The sequence below is a fragment of the Ahaetulla prasina genome, chromosome 1 (assembly GCF_028640845.1).
Source record: "Ahaetulla prasina isolate Xishuangbanna chromosome 1, ASM2864084v1, whole genome shotgun sequence".
Taxonomy (NCBI): Eukaryota; Metazoa; Chordata; class Lepidosauria; order Squamata; family Colubridae; genus Ahaetulla; species Ahaetulla prasina.
The window spans coordinates 160,364,453-160,391,355 of record NC_080539.1 but is presented as its reverse complement, the minus strand read 5'-3'; the positions used below and the strand labels follow the sequence as shown (position 1 = coordinate 160,391,355).

The following is a 26,903-nucleotide window of genomic DNA, read 5'->3' as shown; positions in this document are numbered from 1 at the left end:
GTTTGCCTGATTCGCCAATTGCGCCCTTTCCTGGACCGGGACTCGTTATGCACAGTCACTCATGCCCTCGTCACTTCCCGTCTAGATTACTGTAATGCTCTCTACATGGGGCTCCCTTTGAAGAGCACCCGGAGGCTCCAACTGGTACAGAATGCGGCCGCGCAGGGGATTGAGGGAGCACCGCGTAGCTCCCATGTAACACCGCTCCTGCGCAGGCTGCACTGGTTGCCGGTGGTCTTCCGGGTGCGCTTCAAGGTGTTGGTCATCACCTTTAAAGCACTCCATGGCATGGGACCGGGATATCTACGGGACCGCCTGCTGCCATCAGTTACCTCCCATCATCCGGTGCGTCCAGTGCGCTCCCACAGGGAGGGCCTCCTTAGGGTGCCGTCGGCCAATCAATGTCGGCTGGCGGTCCCCAGGGGAAGAGCGTTCTCTGTGGGGGCCCCGGCCCTGTGTAACAAGCTGCCGGTGGGACTCCGTCTTCTCCCTGATCTTCGGATCTTTAAGTGCGAGCTCAAGATCTTTTTTCACCAAGCGGGGCTGGCCTGATTGATTTTAAATATTGTGGGTTTTTAGTGGGCTTTTATCTTTCTGTAATTTTCTTATTTAACTATTTTTAACATACGGCGTTTAAATTAGATTTTTAAATTTGGTACTGTATTTTAAAAATTTTCTGGATTATTATTGTTTTATCTGCTGTACACCGCCCTAAGTCTTCGGAGAAGGGCGGTATAAAAATGTAAATAATAAATAAATAAATATCCAATTAATATAGTTATTACATACTTATGCTCATTTATATGCTTATATATTATATAGTTATTTTCATGCTTATGCTTATATATACTGTTGTGACAAATAAAAAAATAAAAAAAAATAAAAAAAAATGGGAGCCTCTTTCACCGATAGCTCCCATAGTCAGGAAACAGCTTGACCTTCCTTCTATAGTTTTAACTGATCTGATTGTACTATGCTGGGCAATAGAGACTACGTCTACTACTGTTATATGATAATCTGATATATTTTTTTTATTTGCATTTATATCCCGCCCTTCTCCGAAGACTCAGGGCGGCTTACACTATGTCAAGCAATAGTCTTCATCCATTTGTATATTATATACAAAGTCAACTTATTGCTCCCAACAACCTGGGTCCTCATTTTACCTACCTTATAAAGGATGGAAGGCTGAGTCAACCTTGGGCCTGGTGGGACTTGAACCTGCAATAATTGCAAGCAGCTGCTGTTAATAACAGACTGTCTTAGCAGTCTGAGCCACACAGATATTGCCATTATATTTAATTATATATTTCATTATATTTCTACTTGGTTGTCTTTTCAGGAGACCAAACATATCTCATATGTTCCTTGTTAGGCTTAGTTTCCAGGTTCCTCCTTGGTTGCAGTCCTCTGTACTTGCTCCAATTTGTCATGCCCTTTTGGTGCCCAGGAATAGGACATACTATTTCAAAGGGGTACTTTTATCCACTACCCAAATTCGATAAAGATTTCAAAAAGTAAAATTCAGAGTTTCTGCCATGCAAATTATTTATTTGTTCATATTTATTACCGGAAGCTCTATGTTGCTTTACCCCAATACAGTTCTAAGCAGCAGCGGTAATTTTAAAAAATAATCAAATAGCACTAATCAGTGGAGCAGATTATAATACATACATGAATAAAAATATTAAAAATAAAAAAATAAAAGTTTTAAATATCATTAGTGCAAGCTCACTGGAAGTAATTGCAAGCTGAAAAGCCAGTTCATCTGAAAAAAAGCTATGGGGCCAAACATCTATGGAGACATTTCTAAAAACTGGTGCAAAAGTCAACTGCAAGTTAGTTCAGAGAGCAACTGACAAGAAACCAAAAGGAAATCAGTCAGGCAGGGAATTGTTTCAGGTACAGGAAGGAGGCTGGAGTGTTTTCTCATACAACTAGAGATTTCAACTTCACATAATTAAAGGAATACCTTCCATTCTCAACAACAGAAATTTTGGGCTCAATTGTGGTCATAAGTCGAGGACTACCTGTACAGTTAAAATGCAGTCCTTTTATCCTTGAGTCAGGGAAAAATAGTACATTTGTTGTCTCCACTATCAACTTCTGGCCTACCTCTGTTGGAAAAACCTGAGTTTAATTCTTCCATTTTTTTTTTTTGTTGTTGTTGTTGTTATTATTATTGTTTCGATTTCTATACCGCCCTTCTCCCAAAGGACTCAGGGCAGTTTACAGTCAAAGTAAAATCAATTAATACAAAGGAAAATTTAGAGTTGGTTGAAGAACTTAAAACCAATAAAACCCCTTATTAAAACCCCACTAAGCCAGTCCTGCACGGTGAAACAGAAATGTTTTCAGCTCGTGTCGAAAGGTCCGAAGATCAGGGAGTTGACGGATACCTGGTAGTAGCGTGTTCCAGAGGGTTGGTGCCCCCACAGAGAAGGCCCTCCCCCTGGGTGTTGCCAGCCGACATTGACTGGCCGACGGCACCCCAAGGAGAACCTCCCTATGGGAGCGCACTGGTCGATGGGAGATCGCCGGTAGCAGCAGGCGGTCCCGTAAGTAACCCGGTCCTATGCCATGGAGCGCTTTAAAGGTGGTAACTAACACCTTGAATTGCACCCGAAAGACCACCGGAAGCGAATTGTTAACGTCGAATTATGACCACAATTGAGCCCAAAATTTCTGTTGTTGAGACATTGGTTAAGTGACTTTTGCCCTGTTTTATGACCTTTCTTGGCATAGTTGTTAAGTGAATCACTGCAGTGGTTTAATTAGTAACATGGGTTATTAAGTGAATCTGGCTTCCCCATTGACTTTGCTTGTCAGCAGGTTGCAAAATGGGATCACAGGACCCTGGTGCATTCCAACTGTCATAAATATGTGTTAGTTGCCAAGCATCCAAATTTATATCACATGACCACAGGGATAATGCAAAGACCGTAAGTGTTAAAAATAAATCTTTTTTTTTCAGTGTTGTTGTAACTTTGAACAGTCTCTAAACTGTTGTAAGTGGAGGACTACTTGTATTCTGGGAAAAGAATGAATGCTTCCCAACATTTTGGTAACCCTGACCATCTGCAGAACATTGAGTGGGTCCTTATTATTTCATTTTTTTTAATGTCATGTCCAATGGTGTTGTTTCATGGTGATGAGCCATGGTGGCACAGCGGTTAGAATGTAGTAAGTACTTCAGGCTACTTCTGCTGACTGCCTGCTGCCAGCAGATTGGCAATTCAAATCTCACCAGATTCAAGGTTGACTCAGCCTTCCATCCTTCCGAGGTCGGTAAAATGAGGAGCCAAATTGTTGGGGGCAATAGGCTGACTCTGTAAACCGCTTAGAGAGGGTTGTAAAGCACCATTAACGGGTATGTAAGTCTAAGTGCTATTGCTATTGCTGTTCTCGTAACCTAACTTGTTAGACCCCTGTTGCAGTAAGTAGGTCCATAGCTACTAGTTGCAACTGTTCAATCTATTAAATGGTAACATTGAAGAAAATAAAATTCCTGTAATTTGTCATTAAAGAAAATTTTGAATGCTTTTGCAACAATAATGACATATAAAGTAGGGGTCTTGAGTCTTATAGCTATAATAGTGAAATAAAGCCAATTAATAAGATAATCTCACCCAAAAGATGCTAAAGCAATTATTGCTGGGTTTTTTTTTAAAGCCTCGTTATGGACATTCCTTTAACTTGTTCAAAGTAGCTCTTACAGCACAGACATATGAAGATTCAAGTATTTATTACATGCTCAAAATAACTGTTGCAAAAACCAGCTTGACAGAGAATTGGTTTTAAGATGCAAACATTCTTTTTTTTTTAATGAGGTGGGAAGATTGTTGGTCTGGAAAATATAATATTATTTGTGTTGCATATCTTGCCACTTCTGCTACATAATTATTCATGTTTAGACTGGAAAGAATACACTGTTATATTTACAGTGTAAAATTGCATAATAATGCACAGACTAGACATAACACTGGACTCACACTGGCATGCAGTGCCCTGACAACTTTGGTTTTGCTTGAGAATAAATTGAAAGTAATTCCTCTACAGCTGGTCTGCACAGCTGGGCTTTTGAATGTTTTTTTGGGCATAAGCAGGAGAGTAATGGGAGACCAGGAGACAACCAACCAAGTGGTGAAATCCAAATTTTTTTTACTACCAGTTCTGTGAGCGTGGCTTGGTAGGCGTGGTGTGGCTTGGTGGGCATGGCAGGGGAAGGATACTGTAAAATCTCCATTCCCATCCCACTCCACTCAAGGGGAAGGATACCGCAAATCCCCATTTCCTCCCCACTCTTGGGGGAAGGATACTGCAAAATCTCCATTACCACTTCACCCTGGGACCAGCTAGAGGTGATATTTGCCAGTTCTCCAAACTACTCAAAATTTCCGCTACCGGTTCTCCAGAACCTGTCAGAACCTGCTGGATTTCACCCATGAACCAACCAACCGACAAACAAAATTTCCTTCCTTCCTTCCTTCCTTCCTTCCTTCCTTCCTTCCTTCCTTCCTTCCTCCTTTCCTTTCCTTTTCCTCCTTTCCTTTATTTTGATTTTAAACTAATAAAATGCAATACTTATAAATATAAACTGTGTTTCCTACCGCTATAAACATTACAATTTGGTTGCCACACCTTCCAAAAATTGTTACTGAGGGGAGCTTCATATGGCAACTCTACAACTTTACCAAGCAAACAAAAATAAATTATCATGTTGGTTGTGACCAGGATAATTTTTGACATAGGGCACTTTGTCTCCCAATTTGTATCCCTCCAAAAGCTGCTAGCCGTTTTATTTATTTTTTAAAATTCTATGCTACTTCTAGTTTTTTTAAAAAATCACAAAACACTTTACAATTAACTAAGCAGGTATTAATAGTAATTAATTAATTAATGGTAACATTTAATATGATACAGGAGGATGTCAGCACAAATACAAAGGCTTAACTCTATAGATCAAGGGTGTCAAACTTGATTTCATTGAGGGCCATATAAGGGTTGTGTTTGACCTCAGGGGTCGGGGTGGACATGGCCGAGGTGGGCATGGTCAGGGTGGGCGTGGCCAACTCGACATCACTCGTGTTGGGAGCACCTGTGGTGGCCTGGACGGGGCTGGGGGAATCCACTGTCTCCAGCAGAGGAAGGTGAGACCAGGGAGAATGCCAAACCTTTGTCCTCCAGGGGAGCCTCCCTGTCCCTCTCAGGCCACGCAGAGGACCCTGGATGGTGGTGCAGACTGTACAGAGTCGTAGGCAGCAGAGGGCAAGCACCCAACCTGGCCCTTGAGCTCCCAGGGCACCAGAACCCCACAGTCCTGAGCTCCGTTTTCGACTGCGACGGCCTCCTGCAGCAGTCTGTCAGCGAAAATGGAGCTCGGGAAGGCAGCACATGGCCTTCCCAAGAAGGCCATTGCAGCTGAAAACAGAGCTCCCAAACTCCTTTTCGCTGGCAGACCGCTGCAGGAAGCTGTTGTGCGACCCTCCTGAGCTTTGTTTTTGCTGGCAGAGGCACTGCGGGCCTATCTTTCGATGTTTCCAGGGTAGCCCCACTGGCCAGATCTAAGCACCCCGTGGGCCGGATCTGGCCCCTGGGCCTTGAGTTTGACATCCTCTGCTATAGAATAGAATAGAATAGAATAGAATAGAATAGAATAGAATAGAATAGAATAGAATAGAATAGAATAGAATAGAATTTTTATTGGCCAAGTGTGATTGGACACACAAGGAATTTGTCTTGGTGCATATGCTCTCAATGTGCATAAAAGAAAAGATACGTTCATCAAGGTACAACATTTACAACACAATTGATGGTCAATATATCAATATAAATCATAAGGATTGCCAGCAACAAAGCTATAGACAAAGTATGTAATTGTCTATAGGAAGAAACAAGAAGAAGAGGACCACTGTCAGCAAGATTGATAGATTCAATTACAACAGCAATGAATACACTTTTAAAAGACCTAAGGACCACATTGGGAACAGATCCTCCTGGAGAAAATTATTTTTATGGTCTCTAAGGGTGTACCTTATTATTATCCTTTATTATTTTGTATAATGACAAACATACCTAATACTCCTTCCTTCTCCTTATTTTCCCCACAACAACTCAGTGAGTTGGGTTGGCCTGAGAATGACTTGCTTTTTTGTCTAAGGCAGGACTAGAACCCGCAATCTCCTGTTTTCTAGATTGATACCTTAACCCAGGGGTAGTCAACCTTTTTTATAGTATATTTTCAGAAATTTAAATTGTCACAGGGAATTTAATGAAAACCTAATGAAAATGTTTTTAAATAATGCTATGAAATTTTTTTAAAAAGTCAATTAAATTAAAAGAAAGGAAAGTGCTTCAGTATCGGACAAAACCCCTACCACCCACCATGAAAGTTGGAACGCCCACTAGTGGGCAGTAGGGACCAGGTTGGCTACCACTGCCTTAACCAATAGACCTAACCGGATTCTTATTCCACTTATTATGTTTATTATTATGCATATAACATAATTATTAGTACATGATAAAATATATTAAATATTTAAATTATACTGCATTATAAAATTATTGTAATAAATATATTAAAAATGGAGAACATAATCATTATTACCTGTTCAGAATATGAGAACACAGCTGCCAATTCTTTAGCTGGTATTGGCTTTCATGCAGATTTGAGTTTTTCCCAAAAACCTAGGATGTTGTAATGTATTGGCATAGTACATGTGTAGCTCCAAGCAACTCACTTTTGCAACTGACAGAAGGAAATTTTGTCAATTATTAATGATAATAATCATCAATAATTACCATTAATTATTAATCAATACTACTAATAATTATTTATTATACTCATGTCACATAATCATAAGGAAGCAAAAATTTTAAAATGCACCACAGACTAGCACTGTGAAGGCAGCGATGAAGGCCTTGGAAAAGGTATTCTGGTATCATGACATGTATACACAAGGATGAGAATTGTGGATTGTCATTTTCCTTGGAAGTGAAAATTAGACTTTGAAGAAGCAGTACAAAAAAATTATTGCCAAGAACTTTGTTGTTGGCGATGATGAGAATACCATGGATACCAAGAAAACAAACAAATGGATCATTGAACACATCAACCCAGAGTTTTCACCTGGGGAACAAACGACCAGGCTCAAATTATCATATTCTGTATACCTCATCCAAGAACCTAGCTCTTTTGAGAAGTGCAGAATGCTAAAAAAAAAAAAGTTCAAAAGAAGAGGATGACCTGTAACAAGGTGGATGGATTTCATTACAGCAGCAATGGTTGCATTGTTGGAAGTCCTGAAGGGCAAGATCATCCTGGAGAAGGTACTGGTAATCTTCAATTTACACCCATTACTGAACCCAAAATTTCTATTGCTTAAGTGAGACAGTTGTTAAGTGAATTTTGACCCATTTTATGGCTGTTCTTGCCACAGTTGTTAAATGAATCACCACAGTTGTTAAGTTAGTAATGCGGTTAAGTGAACCTGACTTTCTCATTGACTTTGCTTGTCAGGTCGCAAAAGGGATCACACGTCCCCGGGATCATAAATCACAGGGATCATAGATCACTGTCATAAATGTGAGTCAGTTGCCAAGTGTCTGAATTTTGATCATGTGATCATGGGGGTGCTGTAATGGTGGTTAAGTGTGAACAATGGTCGTAAGTCAATTTTTTTCACCACCGTTGTAATTTAGAATGGTCACTAAATGAACTGCTGTAAGTACTACCTGTATACATAAGTCACGGGTATCAAACTCATGGCGTCACATTGCCATCATGTGACATTTTGCAATTTTTCCCTCTGAGGAGCTGGGATGGGCGTGGCCTGTGCGTGACACATCTGGCCTGCAGGCCACCAGTCTGACACCCCTGACATAAGTGGTAGTACACAAACTATCAATCAGTTAATGACTGACAAACTTTAACAATGGGCCCTATCCAACAAAATGGAATTTAATGTAGAGCAGGGGTGTCAAACTCGCAGCGTCATGTCATGTGACATATCATGACTTTTTTCCCTTTCGATAAAATGGGGGTGGGCATGACCAGCATGTGACTCATCCGGTCCGTGAGCCGTAGGTTTGACACTCCTGATATAGAGAAAAGCAAAGTTTTACACCTGGGCAGGAAAACCCAAAGGTACAAGTACAGATTAGGTGAAACCTGACTCAAAAAACAGTAACTGTGAGAGGGACCTTGGAGTCTTAGTGGACGATCACTTAAACGTGAGCTAGAAATGTGCGGTAGCAGCCAAAAAAGCTAATACAATCCTTGGTTGTATAAACAGAGGCATAGAATCAAAATCATGTGAAGTATTAGTACCGCTTTATAAAGCCTTAGTAAAACCACACCTGGAATACTACAGCCAGTTTTGGTCACATTACAAAAAACATATTGAGACTTTTGAAAAAGTGCAAAGAGCAACTAAGATAATTAAAGGCCTGAAGACTAAAACATATGAAGAATAGATGCAAGATTTGGGTTTGGCTAGTCTAGAAAAAAGAAGGACTGGGGGGGACATGATAGCAGCATTCCAGCATTTGAGAGGATACCACAAAGAAGAGGGGGCCAATTTATTTTCCAAAGCACCAGAGGGCAGGACAAGAAACAATGGATGGGAACTAATCAAGCAATCTGGAATTAAGGAGAAACTTCGTAACAGTGAGACAATTAACCCATGCAACAGCTTTGTCTTTAGAAGTTGTGGGTGCTTCATCACTGAAGGTTTTTAAGAGGCTGGACAGCCACTTGTCTGAAATAATATAGGGTCTCCTGCTTGAGCAGGAGGATGGACTAGAAGACCTCCAAGGTCCCTTCCAGCTCTATTTTGATTTTGATTCTGAATTACTCCTGTATTTTCATTTTTCTTGAAAAGTGCATCGAGAACATGATTGCTAAGATCCCACGATTCTAAAATGGGAGTGAGAAATAAATGAACATGCCACAAAAATAAACGGGGTGGGCTGGGGGGAGGGAACACTCAGTATGCTGCAGGTGACCTTGGACTGTGGATGCTGAGGAAGCGTGGCTCTTCGCAGGTGTCCAAGATAACGGAGTAATTTTTGCACGCCTATTCGGAGGAAAAGTCCAATTATTTCAGAACACTCGATTAAAAGGCACCTTTAAGTTTGCGCAGCTTTGACTTTTCACGCCCTTTCCCTTGCAGTGGCATCCCACTTTAACACAGACTGCAATCCAGGGCCGGAAGTCTTCTTGCTACTTTATGACGACTCGCACTCTTTGCTTGAACGGGTATGGGCTTTGTTTGAGTGTATGCCCCCCCACCACCCACTTCGCACTGCCCCCGCCCCGGCGTCCGTCCATCCGTCGTACGCACGCGCAAAAGCGGACGCCAAGCCATCGCCGCACGCTTCGGAGAAATGCGCTCGGACGCACGCGTCCGCGCGCGCGCGCGCTGTCAACTCAAGCCATCCTACCGTACCTCCCTTGTGCCGGCGGCGCGCATGCGCACTAGTGGGCAGCTGCTGCCGCCGCCGTGTATGTCCGTCACAGCAGCAATGGTTGCATTGTTGGAAGGGCAAGATCATCCTGGAGAAGGTACTGGTAGTCCTCAACTTACACCCATTACTGAACCCAAAATTTCTATTGCTTAAGTGAGACAGTTGTTAAGTGAATTTTGACCCATTTTATGGCTGTTCTTGCCACAGTTGTTAAATGAATCACCACAGTTGTTAAGTTAGTAATGCGGTTAAGTGAACCTGACTTTCTCATTGACTTTGCTTGTCAGGTCGCAAAAGGGATCACACGTCCCCGGGATCATAAATCACAGGGATCATAGATCACTGTCATAAATGTGAGTCAGTTGCCAAGTGTCTGAATTTTGATTATGTGATCATGGGGGTGCTGTAATGGTGGTTAAGTGTGAACAATGGTCGTAAGTCAATTTTTTTCACCACCGTTGTAATTTAGAATGGTCACTAAATGAACTGCTGTAAATACTACCTGTATACATAAGTCACGGGTATCAAACTCATGGCGTCATGTGACATTTTGCAATTTTTCCCTCTGAGGAGCTGGGGTGGGCGTGGCCTGTGCATGACACATCTGGCCTGCAGGCTACCAGTCTGACACCCCTGACATAAGTGGTAGTACACAAACTATCAATCAGTTAATGACTGACAAACTTTAACAATGGGCCCTATCCAACAAAATGGAATTTAATGTAGAGCAGGGGTGTCAAACTCGCAGCGTCATGTCATGTGACGTATCACGACTTTTTTCCCTTTCGATAAAATGGGGGTGGGCATGACCAGCGTGTGACTCATCCGGCCCGTGAGCCGTAGGTTTGACACTCCTGATATAGAGAAAAGCAAAGTTTTACACCTGGGCAGGAAAACCCAAAAGTACAAGTACAGATTAGGTGAAACCTGACTCAAAAAACAGTAACTGTGAGAGGGACCTTGGAGTCTTAGTGGACGATCACTTAAACGTGAGCTAGAAATGTGCGGTAGCAGCCAAAAAAGCTAATACAATCCTTGGTTGTATAAACAGAGGCATAGAATCAAAATCATGTAAGTATTAGTACCGCTTTATAAAGCCTTAGTAAAACCACACCTGGAATACTACAGCCAGTTTTGGTCACATTACAAAAAACATATTGAGACTTTTGAAAAAGTGCAAAGAGCAACTAAGATAATTAAAGGCCTGAAGACTAAAACATATGAAGAATAGATGCAAGATTTGGGTTTGGCTAGTCTAGAAAAAAGAAGGACTGGGGGGGACATGATAGCAGCATTCCAGCATTTGAGAGGATACCACAAAGAAGAGGGGGCCAATTTATTTTCCAAAGCACCAGAGGGCAGGACAAGAAACAATGGATGGAAACTAATCAAGCAATCTGGAATTAAGGAGAAACTTCGTAACAGTGAGACAATTAACCCATGCAACAGCTTTGTCTTTAGAAGTTGTGGGTGCTTCATCACTGAAGGTTTTTAAGAGGCTGGACAGCCACTTGTCTGAAATAATATAGGGTCTCCTGCTTGAGCAGGAGGATGGACTAGAAGACCTCCAAGGTCCCTTCCAGCTCTATTTTGATTTTGATTCTGAATTACTCCTGTATTTTCATTTTTCTTGAAAAGTGCATCGAGAACATGATTGCTAAGATGCCACGATTCTAAAATGGGAGTGAGAAATAAATGAACATGCCACAAAAATAAACGGGGTGGGCTGGGGGGAGGGAACACTCAGTATGCTGCAGGTGACCTTGGACTGTGGATGCTGAGGAAGCGTGGCTCTTCGCAGGTGTCCAAGATAACGGAGTAATTTTTGCACGCCTATTCGGAGGAAAAGTCCAATTATTTCAGAACACTCGATTAAAAGGCACCTTTAAGTTTGCGCAGCTTTGACTTTTCACGCCCTTTCCCTTGCAGTGGCATCCCACTTTAACACAGACTGCAATCCAGGGCCGGAAGTCTTCTTGCTACTTTATGACGACTCGCACTCTTTGCTTGAACGGGTATGGGCTTTGTTTGAGTGTATGCCCCCCCCCCCCACCCACTTCGCACTGCCCCCGCCCCGGCGTCCGTCCATCCGTCGTACGCACGCGCAAAAGCGGACGCCAAGCCATCGCCGCACGCTTCGGAGAAGTGCGCTCGGACGCACGCGTCCGCGCGCGCGCGCGCTGTCAACTCAAGCCATCCTACCGTACCTCCCTTGTGCCGGCGGCGCGCATGCGCACTAGTGGGCAGCTGCTGCCGCCGCCGTGTATGTCCGTCCCTCTCTTTCTGTCTTTCACTCGCCATGTTGTGAGCTTTCTTCCCGTTGACAACGACGGTGGCGGCGGCAGAGGTGGAGGTGGTGGCGGAGGAGGAGGGGGAGGGGCGGTGGCAGGAAGGCAAGGGTGGCAGGGAGGGGGCAATTGGATCGTTGTTGGCAAGAGTCTTCCGGGAGGAAGAGGGAGCCCCCTCCTTTCCGTGTCCGTTACAACAAACAGCGCTGCCCGCTCACCCCAGCTCGTGAGTATCCGGCCGTGGCAGAGGAGGAGGAGGGTGGGGGGGAAGATGGAACGGAGGGGCAGCGCGCGAGGGAGGAGGAGCAAAAGGGTAAACACCCCCCCACCCCCACCGCTAACCGCGCGCGCCTTTCCATTTCCCCCACACGGCGGTTCACCCACGTCCTTTTGTTTCGTTCGCGGGGAAAGAGCGGCTGCAGCCGCCCGGGGCCTTGGCTGGTGGTTTTTCGCGCACGTCGCAGCCTCGCCTCCAACCTTTTCCCCCTCACCACCTCCTTTCTTTCTTCCCTCCCTCCCTCCTTTGTGTTGCGGGGAAGTAGTAGGCCTTGTTAGGCAGGCCCGGGCTGGCCGAAGCGAGGAGGAGGAGGAGGAAGCCGCCTTGTGTAAAAGGGGAGGAGGGTGGGGGTGCCGCCGAGAGAAGAAAGGAGACGGTCCGTGTGGGTGTGGTGGTTGGAACGAGCCAGTATGGTGGTGATAGGAACGTTCGACCGGGTGGGTTTGTTTCCGTCTCTCTCTCTCTCTCATTGTTATTATGGCTGCATTTCGGGCGAGGAGGAGTCGGAGAGAGGGGTGGGTGGGTGGGTACCTTGGCTTGCGTATAAAACGGTGTGTGTGGAAAGGAATGGTGGAAGTGGCTGATGGGTCGTCTTCTTTTTATTTTATTTTAATGGAAGGGCCGTTGAGGGGAGGGAACTGGGGGTTCTTTTCGTGGGGGGGGGGGGAAGGGAGCGAGGGAGGATGCGCTTCAGCTCTTCCAACCATTCGGTGGGGTTTTCCCCTCCCCACCAAATCTTGAGGAGGATGTGTGGAGTAAACGGAAAGGCGGTTGGGGGGGGGGAGCGCTCCCGCGAAGGCAGCGTTTGACCGAGCGGACATCATTTGCAGAAAGGAGTGCTTGAGGGCCTATTCTACGGGTGGGGGAAATCGAGCCACTGGAAGGGAGGAAGGAGGTCTCTTGAAGATATCATACCCTGGATCGGTCGCGAATAAAGTACTTACTGTCTTTGTTTCGGAGACGGGATTTGTCTCTGCGTACTGACGGGTTCTCCTCCCCCCCGCCCCCTTCCGCAAGCGTTAACGTTGGGTTGCTAAAATGTCAAGAACCTTAGCTTGGGTCTTTTAACCAGGGAATCGGAATGGTAACCGATCACGCTTTCGTTGTGTAATAAGCAGTCTGTGGTTAATCCGAGAAAGGGTGAATGAATGCAAGGAAAAGAAACGGTGCTGGAAGTGGAAGGCAATAATCATTAGAATTGCCTTCTGCTTGAAAATTTGTAAAAGTATTTTAAAGGTCTGTTGTAGTAAAGCCTAGTTGCAAATGGATAATGTGGTTTGTTTGCCCCTTTGAAGTATAAATGTTCCTTTTGGAAAATACAGACGGTTCAAAGGGACAATTTAGCTATTAATTTAGACGTGATCTATTTAGCTCCATTCTCCCTACGGTTAGGTTCACCGAACGTATTATGCTAAAATATGGGCTGCTGATTGTGGCTCAGTATGTTGTGCTATAATATATTAATTGTAGTGTTTGATGTAGTTGAACACATTCTTACAGATTTTTTTAAAAAAGCTGATCTTAAATGAAATGTGTAAGAACAGTTTGTTTTGGTGCCTGTGGGGAGAATCTCTGGAAAGTGCAACCAGATATTATGAATGATACAACAAAGGTCAATAAACAGGAAATAGTGTGGGGAAATTGTATACTATGGTTTTTAGGGTGTAACAAGATACTCAAAAAAAAGTTCTTGAACTTTTTGGTTTTAAAAAAAAGATATTCTAATACATTTGTGAAGCATAAAGTCATGATTTAAGCAAGGCAGATAAGCATGTGTTTCACTGCAATTTTAAATTCAAGTAAGTTAAATCTGAGTGATGTGTGAATAAAGCATTTGTTTAAAAGTTTGGATAAATATAGTTCTGAATATCATTTTCCTTTTTTGTCTTTTGTAGGATATATATGGTACAGATGACAATAACTTGGGTTTTAATTGGTTTTAATTAACGTTGCAACCAGAAAAAAACTTTTTCCAGAATTCTTGATGTCCCTTTCACTATACATTGAATAATGCAATTCAGATTGTTTAAAAATGGTTAGTTTAAATAGTACATGTTATTGTACATTTCATTGAAGAATCTAGATTATTGTTGCAGGTACAAGCCAGTGGAACAGGATATATAAACATACATTTGTTTACACACAAACCTATAGTGTTTGTCTCTGTCAAAAAACATAGCTTAAGAGATTCTTCATGATCCAGTAAAATTGAATATTCATTAACAAAAACAAACCAAAAACACTTTGTGGATTATATCTAGAAATAACATATTCTGAGAGTCAGTCTCCTGTACTTTCTGTATAGAGTTCTGTGTAGAGTAGCATTTGAAAAGGTATGTCCAATTAATGCCTCCTCCCAAATATTCTGTTCTGGCACTATTTTGGCTCTTATTATTTTTATTGTATTTATGTATCAAATTTATGGACTTTTCTCACTCAAAACAATTTCTTGGGAGATAGAACAGAAGGGAGATTTGGGAAGAGAGATGCTACCCTACATTCACAATAATTTTACACTCTAGCCTGTGTTGACAAACTATTTTCAAGAAACACTCCTTAACACAACTCATGGGAATAAAAAAATGGCACAGTTTCAATAGCTGTGATATTTTCTGTATACTAAGTCTAAGGGGAGAAGCATAATGTTTAAAACTCCCAACCCACAGCCTGTAGTGCACTTATAGCTCACATTAATCACATCTTTGCAGTCATTGTTTCTCTATATTATTCAAGACCTAGAAAGATTTTCTAGTGGCAGTGCGGTCCTTTTTCTCTCATAGTGATATAACAGTGCGTGTTACTCAGCCAAGATTGAACCTACCAGAAAGTCCAGAAAAACGTTGGACATGAGATTATGTCTTCTTGTACCATACATACACTTAATAGCTTTGGTTTGGTTTTTTTTAATCATGGTGCACAGATAAAAGGAAGAAGACTCATATAGCTTTCCTACATTGGATTTACTACATTGAAAATGCATGTCCCTGCTCAGTTCAGAAGAGAAAACAATTATGAAGTATAGGGGACTTGAACAGGCAAAGAACACAGCTTATGGACAAGCAACTTTTAATATCTTACTTGCTTGATCAGGATCATTGATGTCAGAGGCAAATGATGACTGAACTGATGGATTGAAACCCATACTGTAATATCAGGAGACAGTTTCATGTGGTTGAACATGACAGACATATAAATGCCAGGCATATGTTGCTCAGGCTAAATATCTAATGTGTGCTACAATCATGTGAATTATAGAAGAAGCCATTCTGGAAATTTCTTAATCACAGAGTGGGTCTTTCAACTCTGCATGGAACTAAGTGTGCTGTAGATCATATTACTGTGGAGAGCGGTCTATGAAGAGCAAAATATAAACTGAGAAAAGAACAGCGTTCAGCATGGTTCCTGGATGAACAATGGATTATATTTTGGTCAAGAAATTAGGGGTAAATGAAGTGAATGAAGTCACCAACATTAATTGATGGTATTTAAATCCTGTAAAGGCTGTCCTTGATTTACTACCATGTGTTTAGTGGCGATTTGAAGTTACAATAGTACTGAAAAAAGTGACCTATGACCGTTTTTCACACTTAACTGTTGCAGTATCTTCATCAAAATTTGGACGCTTGGCAATTGGCATGTATTCATGACCATTGTCCCAGGATCATGTGATCACCTTTTGTGACCTTCTGACAAGCAGAATTAATGAGGAAGCTAGATTCACTTAACTACGTTACTAACTTAACTGCAGTGAATCACTTAACTGTAGCAAGAAGGGTCGTAAAATGGGGCAAAATTCACTTAACAACAGTCTTGTTTAGCAACATAAATTTTGGGCTCAATTGTGGTTATAGTCAAAAACTACCTGTAGCTTTCCTGTCTGCAGAGTTGATAGTGGTGTGCAGTTAAATTATAGATTCGTCTGTTGCTTACAGACCTGGTTTTGGTGCTGCAAGGCAAATAAGGGCAATGAGTGTTGGAGCCTGCAGCTATAATTATTAGAGCGGAAGACATTATTTTTTTCACCAGAAAGTCCACCTATGTTGAAAGGCATCTTTTGTAGTTGAAGAGTAATGATTTCTTCTTATGAGGATGTTGTTTAGAGAAAAGCTGATATTCATACATGGGTGAAGGGCTTGAGAATAGGGGATACTTACATGTAGTTCTCAATTTAGGACCACAATTGAGCTCAACATTTATGTGCTAAGTGAGACATTTGTTAAGTGAATTTTGTCCCATTTTATGACTTTTCTTGCCACCGTTAAGTGAATCGCTGCAATTGTTAAATTAGTAACCTGGTTGTTAAATGAATCCAGCTTCCCCATTGATTTTGCTTGTCAGAAGATCGCAAAAGGGATCACATGACTTTGGGACACTGTAACTGTCATAGATGTGAGTCAGTTGTCAAGCATCCATATGTAAATCATGTGACCATGGGAATGCTGCAATGGTTGCAGTGTGAAAAATGGTCATGTCACTTTTTTTAATGCTAGTAATCTCAAACAATCACTAAATGAACTGTTGTAAGTTGAGGACTACCTTAAAGCATTTTTAAAATATTTACAGCACTATTTTTTCTAATTTTCTTACTTCCTGACCAGAACATTTTGTTCTCATCCCCACCCTATCCTTTATTAGAGAATGTAGATTATTGGTTGGATATACAGGCAGTTCTCAACTTACAATAGTTCTCTCAATTTACAACAGTTCATTTAGTGACCATTCAAAGTTATACCAACACTGAAGAAAGTGACTTATGACCGTTTTTCACACTTTATAACCATTGCAGCATCCGCATGGTCACATGACGCTTGGCAGCTGGTTCTTATTTATGGCGGTTGCAGTATCCCAGAATCATATGATCACCTTTTGTGATCTTCTGTCAAGCAAAGACATTGGGAAACCAGATTCACTTAAGACTGTTTTACTAACTTAAGAACTGCATTGATTCACTTAATATCCGTGGCAAGAAAGGTCATAAAATGGGACAAAACTCACTTAACAACTGTTTTGCTTAGCAACAAATTTTGGGCTCAGTTTTGGTCATAAGTAGAGGACTAACTATATATGGAGTCTCAAAGATTGTGATTAGAATTTTAGGATGAGAGTGCCTCAAAATACTTCACAATGGTTTCGTTCCTTCGTATGTTTTGAGTTTAGATTTTATCTGTTGCAAAGTATATTCCATTGGTTCCATCAGTAGAGTTTTCTCTTGTGACTGTGAGTCCAGAATAACAATCTGTATATTATCTGAATTGCGGATTACATGTCCAGGTTTTAATATGAACTGGTGATACATTGTTCTTGGATGCTGAATTACACCGTTCCTGATTATTTGGGGCATAGGGTTCTGGGAAACTCATTAATAAAACAACATCCTCAAAAATTTTGAAATATTCTGTCCCTCCTCTGGATGCTTATTCTAGGTCACAGGTGTCAAACCTGTGGTGTCAATGTTTTTCCCATTTGTGAATCTGGGGTGTGTGGCCTACGCATGATGCATTTGGCCTGCCGGCCGCCAGTTTAACACCTTCTAGGTGAAGCAATTGTTTTAAGTAAATCCTTCAACTGAAACCTTGGAATACTTCAGCTCACTTCTGGTTCAAACAATTTACTTTCAGAAATCAACAAACTATATTTAAGAACAGCCTGGTCTAGAGAAGGATCTGTTATGTTTCAGACTGCTCTATTCCTGAATTACTGGATTTTGTATGTTTCTATTATAACTTTGTCATTATTTTTTCCATATCCATGGAATTCATGAATTTGCCTTGTGCAAATTCATTGGGTTGCAGTTATCCTACTGAAGTGGAAGAATTTGGGAGAATAGAGATAGTACCATAACTGTGATATACTGCTAATACCTATACTGTAATTCATGTTTCAGCTTTTCATTTGCAGAACAATTCTAAGGATGTATTTTGCCCTCTATTCTACCTTTAATACTGTAATATAACATAGATTTCATCTATGGCGTATCTCTGCTGTTTTTACCCATTCCCACATTTCATAAATGTGAAGAATATGATATGGTGCCTATGCTAGAGTTCTAAGAGTTTGTTGAATATTGTTAAAATAGAGGACAGCCCTTGTTTTAGGCAGATTGAACCATGTACAATCTCACAGGAGCCCAAAAATCAGAAGTGTGCAGAGAGCCTGAGTTCCAAGTGATATTTTTTGAACCTCTGACAAAAATTGATGGAGCAAAGGTTTGTTTCAAGTTCTCATTATGCCTTAGGACAGAATACTTTAAATGGTTCATCTTTCATTCTACTGCGAAAGGATTCAGCTCTGACAGAATTTTGTAAACTGTTTTATCCGAAACTTGCACACTCATATAAATTTTTGTAGGATGGTGATTTTATGAGATTATGAAACGATTTCCAACATTTTAAAAGTAGAGAACTTTTTTAATGTTAAGTTGCGGGTATCTTGTTGCTAACCGCTTTTACAATAGAAATACATTAAACAAGATTTATATGTACCACATGTTATTTGATTCTGCGCCTATTTGTTTAGTTTAGTATTTGAATCATTAAGTTATTTTGGACAGGTTAATTCTGAATAGAAGAATAGCTGGAGAGGCATACTAGTTATAGCAGGTCACTTAACCAAGATTATAGTGATAAATGGAAACCATTGTTAAAGATTTTCATTTATGAGTTTTTCACTTTAAACTAAAATGTAGAATAGAATAGAATAGAATTTTTTATTGGCCAAGTGTGATTGGACACACAAGGAATTTGTCTTGGTGCATATTACTTCCCCACCATCTTCATGATAAGGAATTTGGATAAATTATAACTTAATCTTATTGTTTTTACCCTGTAGTTTTATAGAGACCTGGTCCCAAATCTGGCTTTCCATTTTAATTTTGCATGTTATTTTTCCCCAAACAACTATAATTGAATGATATAAAAATAATTTTCCCCTTTTTATTTCACTGCTGTCACTTCACTCTTTTTAAGAATGTGTATGAGTTAAATAACACAATTTCAAATGGAGTACTTATTAGTTGTATAATAAGTATGCTACAGAATATTTACAATTCAATACAGGTAGTCCTCGATGTACGACCACAATTCAGCCCAAAATTTATGTTGTTAAGTGAGACATTAAGTGAACTTTGCCTCATTTTACGACCTTTCTTGCCTCAGTTGCTAAGTGAATCAATACAGGTGATAAGTTAGTAACCCAATTGTTAAGTGAATCTGGCTTTCCCATTGACTTTGCTTGTCAGAAGATCACAAAAGGTGATCACATGATCTTGGGACACAGGTACAGTCATAAATATGAACCAGTTGCTAAGCATCTGAATTTTCATCACATGATCATGTAGCTTCTGCAAAGGTCGTAAGTGAAAAACAGTCATAAGTCACTTTTTCAGTGCCATTGTAACTTTGAACAGTCACTGAATAAACTGCTGTAAGTCGAGGACTGCCTGTATTCAAATTATTTCAAAAAGTAATGCCAATTAATATGGAGAAAAATTCTTTTAAAGAATTCATTTGCACAGAGAATATGATGGGAACTTCATACCTGTTCTCAAACTTGAAGGTGATAGTGTCATGGATTGGGGGTGTTTTGCTGCCTTAGGATCTGAACAGCTTGAGGGAAGCATGAATTCTGGCTTATATCAGAGAATTCTAAGGAAAATAAAGCTCTTCTTGATTACCAGAAGAAGGAGCCAACAGGAAAGATTTAACTTCAGCTTTTCTAGTTAGAAGGCAGTGCTTAATATTCTTTGCCATTTGGTAACTGCTTCTCAATCTTAGTTCTACCTTTTGCAGACCAAGAAAGGCTCTTTGGTATTATTTTCAGGCCTAGGAGTTTTAAAAAAAGATGGAGGAAGGAAAATCCTTTTTGGAAGCACAGTGCAAGAAGTGGCAAGCAGACAGCTCCAGCATCAGTACCCTTTGCTTCTTTGTCTTCAGTCATGGAGAGCCAGTTGATAGAAAGTAGCTGTGTTAGCTGCAATCTGGCCAAGAGAGTCTGTTGGAGTTCTTCTCCAATCCCCAATTCAGCAATGGGCCAAGAAGTCCCTCATGTCTCCTCCCATTTTTTGTTTAGTCTGCTATCATCTCTGTATACTTTCTACAAGAGTCAAACATATTGACTGGCACTAGCTGCAGAAGATCTAATTTCCCTCCCATCACAAGCAATAGAGACTCATATGGCTCAATATGACTGGGCTGATTGCAAAGAGACACAGGTAGTTTGGGTAGTTGAGTAACGTAGTTTGCTTCAGTTGTGGTGTCTTTTGATGGCCCTTCCTTCTCCAACAGGAGCTGGTAGATAAATGTAAATCCAATTTCCAGTTAATCTCCCATCCAGTGCTGGCTAATGGCTGGTGGTAGCGATTCCAGTTGTCTGCAACATAAAGCCTTCTGCAGCTTCTAAATTAGGACATGTACCTGTCCCCTCACCTTCTTCAAGTATTAAGATGAGAGTACTGAATTAGAGATGCTGTTTGCAGAGGATGTGGGCTAGGCTATAGCTGGGGCTAGTTCGGTCTAATGGACCTAGAATTTTGGGAAAGAGCAGTTCCCAGTGGAGTCAACGGCAGACTCTTGGGTGGATACAAATTGCAATCTCCCAAATATCAAGCGAAACAGTAGAATTCTTGGTGCTGAATCATTCATTGGACTGGTCCAAAGCAGTTCATAACTCATTTAGGTTTGAGGAGCCATCAACCATCACTTTTCTTATCTAAAGATCTTAGGGTGCTCTTAATATAACCAAATACTCACAAGAGTCCCTCTAGGAAAGGAGAGGTAAGAAAGATAGCAAAGGAACCAACAGAAGAAGCTCTTATCCAAACTCAGCTTTGAATTCCTTAAATGGAAAAGAAAGCTCCTCGCAGATACAGTGCATGAGTGTGAGATCTAGGAAATCAAATGGGCCAAAGGCTGCTTTTCAGCAAAGAATAGCTTTGTGATGGGGAAGATGGAAATACACTCTGGCACAAAGGTTCCAGAGGCTGTTCAAGTCAGATGTCTACAATGTGAAAGTCAAAAAGTTGGCAGAGTGCTACTGCTTACATTACTAAAAAGATCAGAGAGGTGCCAGGCACATCCACGCCAGACTGGGATTGCCTCTTCCTGATTTTCCCCCTGAAATGATTAGTAAGGAATGGGTGGAACCATTGAAGAACAGAACTGAGTCTTCCTTGTTTGACTAGTTTTATTTCCTGTCTGGGGAACATATGGACTAGATAAAAACCTGGAACAGAATTGGGGAGTGTACATGGGGCAGGAGAAAGTCCTTCTGCATAAGGATTTCATCTTTAGTTTAAATAATAAAATTGCATGTTGTCTCAAAATGAGTATATATCCTTAAAATGTTATTTGTTAGAATGGTTGATTCAGATTTCGGTTGTGCTGTATTTATTTATGTAGAAGTTTCTCAATATAAACTCATTTAATGTTCTGTGTTTGTCGTTTGTATTTTTAAAAATTCCTTAACATTTGAATGTGGCAAATATTTATTCACAAAGTTTAATATTTTTTTGAGGACAAATAATATAATTTATAGGAAATGTTTTCATAAAAATAAGTGATAATGGAAACAATTAGTAAAAACTATCATTCAAACAATCATTGTTTGAAAATAAAATAATTCAGTTTTATATTACCTATACTACAATTCTGTGCAATCTGATATTGCATAACATTTCATATAAAATCAGTCAATATTCTGTTTTGATTTATTTTTCCTGTCTCTTTTTTAGGTTTGCTCTGTGGATGAAATGAATCATGAGTTTCAAGCTCTTGCATTAGAATCTCGGGGAATGGGAGAGGTAAATATTTAAAAATGCAATTTGCAGAATATTTATATTTATTTGTTAATTGCAAATTTTAAGACCTAGAAGTGTTACTCTATTTAGAATATATAATCATTCTTCCAAAATGTGATTATTTTAATAATATATGCACAAATGAGATCAATTTTTAAAAATTCTCATTTTAAAAAACTGAGTTTTTGCTTGTTAATAGAAGTTTAATTATTGCAGGGTATTTCCTCAAGAGTTTTCAATTGTGTTTCTAAATATACAAAAAAGTAACGATCTTAATGTTTTTTCTTTAACTGAAAATACAAGGAACAGAGGCTTCCTGGAGTATGCAAATCATAGATGTATTTATTACAATAGAGGCTAACATTTGTTGCATGCAAATTTTTTGTTCTGCATGGCGTTAGAATGAGTTTTTAAAAACATTTTGGTGCATTGACAGTGTTAATTATTCCTGGCATTTACAAATTCCATATTCACCTAAAAGAAACATTGCCTTGAATTTAAGAGAATCCCTTTTAAAAAATAAAATAAGACAAGGTATAAAATTGCAAAAAATTCTACACTCTTCCAGTCTTTTCTGTTCTGCCAGCTAGAATTGTCATCTCTCCCTGAAACCAATCCTGAGTATGAATTCTTCAACGGGTGTATATTTGATTCATTTCGTTTATGCATAAATGGTTTTGTACACTCCAAAAAGAATACAGAACAAAATGTTAATTGAATTAATAAACACTGACTATTGATTAAAAGTGTTTTAATTTAATTCATTTAATTTACATAAATTAACTCCATCTATGGGAATGTGTATCTTGTATATATAGATGTGCTCACAATATATACATGTACATGCAAAGATGACATGCATACACATAATCAAACCATTCTCTAATATATAATGCTTCCTCACACAAGCACACAAATACATATAGTTGTGCAGAATAACTTTAAGATGGTTAATAAAGGTATGCAGGCTGACTGCAGTAAATCCCATTGTGTTCAGAGGTCATCTAGACCAGGGGTCCCCAATCTTTTGGACCTCAGGGACCACCAAGTTCATTATTTTAAATCCCACGGACCACTGGATGGGTTAGGGTCAGTCGCCTTTCGGGCCTACCTCTCTGCTTCTGCGAGGCCTCCGGGTGGGAGGGCCAAGAAAAAGTGCCTAGTCCAGGGACACAGCCTGGAAACCTCTTTTGTGTTGCTTCTCTCAAGAAGCTTGGTCAATCTGAGTGAAGGAAAACAAAGATGAGCAAACTGACGATGGCTTACTGACATTGGTGGGAAAGTCGGTCCCATATTCCAGAGCTGTGGTAGTCTCAGGACTGGCCCTTTGATCATCCCGGAGCAGCTCCTCCACCCGGGTGCACCAGCCTGCAGGGAAGCTGCCTGCTCCCCGGCAGGCCGATGCACCCAGGTGGAGAAGCTGCTCCGGGATAACCAAAGGGCTAGTCCTGTGACTACCACAGCTTTGGAATATGGAACTAGGCCGTGGTGGGGCTGGAAATCTCCGCCATAGGGGGTGGCAAGTGCAATGTGCAACTTTGCAGGTGATGCAACGTGCAAAAAGGAGTGCAGCCCTTGCCGGCCAGAACAAGATAATGGTTCTATTGTGGAGTGGGGGAGGGCGGTCCAAGTGGGCCGAAGCGGTGGTGGCGATGGCTGGAAAGTGCAGGAGCGAAGCACTACTTGCATTTTTGTGGCATCAGCATTCCACCTTCCCCGCGATATATTTGCGCCACCTGGTGGCGCCAAGGCAGCCCCGTCTCCTGCCGCTTGGGGCTTGGAGCAGTAAACCGCATCCAGGAAGCCCTACAGCTTTTTTCCATTTTATCATTTCTTCCCTACATTACAGTACGCTGTTCATAACTGTCCTATTTTAAATATAATGAGCATCAACCTAGAACCTTAACCGGTGCACCATTATTATTTTTTGCACAACATAATCAAGGCAATGCAGCAAAGAAAGCAAAGTTAACAAATCTCAGTTCCCCCGTTTCATACTAAATTTCTTTTAAGAATTTATACTCATTCCCATTTTAAATGCATAGGCATATTCATGCCTGGGATTTATCCACCAATCCAATACAAAGAGAAGTCTTTAAAGCCCGGTGTTTCTAAATCTTTGTTTTTAAATCACACAGGCAAAAAAAAAAAAAAAAAACAGATTGGAAGCAAATGGAGGACTTGGGAAAGTAATGGTTGGGGGGAAAAAATCAATGAGAAAAACGGAGATGACCAGAAAGGGACGGGCGATGTAAATAATAATAATAATCACAATCAAAGGGGATTTGGCAGCTAACGCTGGAAAAGCAGGCTTTGGAAAGCTCCAGTTGGGTACAAAAAAAGAAGGGGTCTTTTTTTCCCCAGAAGGAGCCACAGAGAAAGAAGGGGGAAAAGCCAGGCGAGAGATAAGCCTTTGTGCAGAAAAGTCGGGCAAAGATACCCTACTACCAGGTTTCCTCCTCCTGCTCCTGGAACCGTTGCTGCTCTTCTTCCTTTTCTTCCCAACTGTAGCCAGCCAGCCTACGGAGATCCAGTATTTTCACCTCATCCAAAAGTCTGGCTGGGGGCAGAAGGATGGAAGGGGTGGCGAGGGCTTTGTGGGGTCCCCCAATGGGGGATGGCTTGAAGTAGATGAAAGGCTCAGCTTGGTATACGAGAGCTGGGGCTGGGCTCAACCTGCCGGCTGGAGGGGAACTGCTGCAGGGGACTGATGAGGCGATGCTTGGGATTTGGAGCGCTTGGGTCTCGGAGCGGTAAATGGCGTCCAGGAAGCACTACAGCAAAGAGAAGCAGCCGGAGTCAACCCCAGCTTTGCTGTCCATTGCGGACGCTATGTCGGCCCCCTGCAAACTCTTGTCTCTTGAGGAGCCCGGCTGAAGTTTCCTGCGCCTCTTCAGCGAGCGCTCCTTGAGAGACAAGAAGTTGCAGGGGGCCAATCTAGCGTCTTGCAATGGACAGCAAAGCTAGAGTTGACTCCGGCTGCTTCTCTCCACTAACAGGCGGCCAAGCCTGAAGGACCCCATCCTGTCCCTGGGAGTCAAAGCGCTGAAGCACGAGCAGCACATGAAACTTCGGCTGGGTTCTTCGAGGAAAATGCAAAGATTTCTCTGCAGACTACCAAATTTTTCCGCGGACCACCAGTTGGTGACCACTGATCTAGACCTAGTATTATCTGGGATGCTGGCCTTGCTCCCCTCTCATTCCTGTCTCACATTGAGAACAAAAAACTTCAATGAAGAGCCTCTTTACAGAGTCCCCATTCAGTAAAGATCCTGATCTTCTTGTTTCCTCATTTACATGGAGAATCTCTATTGAATAGAAGCATTTCAATGCTGAAAAAGTTGTGCATTGTTTACACATTCAAGAGAACAAGGGGAGAATAGGGTTAGTATGTTTATCTCACGTGTTCTTCCTCTCCTCAGTTTCAGCCATGAGATTCATTATTTCCACTCCCTTTTCATGAGCTTGTTTTAAGCTGCTTCTAAAAATGTGTTCTCTGCTGCAAGAGATAGATAGGGCTAGCATATTCATCCCAGTTCCCTAGCTGCCATTTCTCTCTGTCCAGCTTCTGTTTCAGTCTCTTTCATTGCTTCTTCTACCAGTTAGCTTTCTATCAACAGCAGCTGTGATTATTACCAGTAATGTGATAATAAATACCAATAGCAGGATGAATCCCTGCCCCTCCCATCCATAAAAATAATTATTTCCATGTAAGAAGAATAACTTGGAAAATGTTTTGTTTTCCCAAGATAATTTGGGAAGCCCTTGTGTAAAATAAGATGTTAAATAAAATATTCAAATTATTGTAAATAACATTTATTAAAGTAGAGTTACATTATTTTGGAACGAAAAACTGTATTCAAACCTATTATTGTTTTCCCTAAGCTGTGTTACACTAATTTAAGAAAAAGAATGAATATAAAGCAAAAGATTTAAAAGAAATTCTATAAAGGTCTAGTTAAATAGGTTATATTATCTTGCTTCTAAATTAGTTTTACTAAATATGTATATTGTCTTTGAATTGCTTTATTTATGCATGCTGTTCCTATAGTCATCCATCTTATATCAGTTACTTTAGATGGTATAGAGAGGATTATTTTTTAAAAGGAGCACAATATACAATGTAAATAACCAAACTAATAATCTGAAATAATATTAATATATGCCTGCGGTCTAGAAAACATTCTATTTTCAATCATATAGATCAAAACAAATAAATCCGCCAACAGGACTGGTTCATCTCCCAGCCCAAATGTCTGAGGGAATGTCCATGTTTTTAATGCCTTATGAAAGATCAGAAACTTCGACGGTCATCTGTGTATCTGGGAGGACACTACTCTATAGTGTAGGTCCTGGACAGACAAGGTATAACTCTTTAAGTAAGTCCTACAATACGAAATTTCCTAATAGATTGGAACTGGAGCATCTATTTCTGCTGGCTGTGGTGAGGTAAACAGAAACATAGATGGTCCCAAAATAACTCTACCATGTAGAGCTTTGTAAGTAGCAAACAGAATCTTGAGTTGCATCCTGAAGCCCATTGAAAAGCACTGCAGCTCACAGGGCAGAGATGTCATGCGGCTATTTAGTAGTATACCCTACACTGCCTGTTCCACTGCATTCTGGTCAGTTGCAGCTTCTGAATGCTCTTTAAAGGTAGTCCTTATGTAGAACACATTACAAAAATCCAGCTGGGGCTGGAGAAGTCTAAGGCTTGAGTTACTACAAGTAGAGCCTCCCAGTAAAAAATGAACATGTTTGGTGCATAAGGCAGACCACCACAATAATAGCCTATCTCAATAAAATATAATTTTAGTCTTCCTGTGGAGTTCATTTTCTGGTCTGGTCTAAGTAATAGGACTAACAGAAAAGGGCCCAAAAACTATAGCCACTTGTTTTTACTAGGTTTTGCTTAAGCCTGTTCTTCCCCATTCAGATTCCCAAAGCCCCCAGACATTGGGACAGAACTTTGATAACATGACTTGGTTGGCATGGGACAGAGATGTATATTTGTTGTCAAATATACATCAACATACTGATGAAACTGTACTTTGCCCCATGCCAGTGGATGACCACC

The 26,903-nt window shown here is 40.9% G+C and overlaps 1 protein-coding gene across 19 annotated transcripts in view; it reads left to right on the top strand.

Moving 5' to 3' along the window:
• Positions 1 to 11,829: 11,829 nt before the first annotated feature.
• The window catches only part of PUM2 (pumilio RNA binding family member 2), a 76,191-nt gene continuing 61,117 nt past the window's right edge, over positions 11,830 to 26,903 (top strand). For 18 of the 19 annotated variants that reach the window (XM_058179389.1, XM_058179380.1, XM_058179329.1 and 15 more), the window contains exons 1-2: positions 11,830 to 11,982; positions 21,761 to 21,829. In XM_058179389.1, the coding sequence (XP_058035372.1) occupies positions 21,779 to 21,829 (51 nt within the window). In that variant the 5' untranslated portion in view covers positions 11,830 to 11,982; positions 21,761 to 21,778. Of the gene's footprint in view, positions 11,983 to 12,408; positions 12,471 to 21,760; positions 21,830 to 26,903 lie in introns of those variants that run through there. The other variant, XM_058179414.1, reaches the window with a different exon arrangement.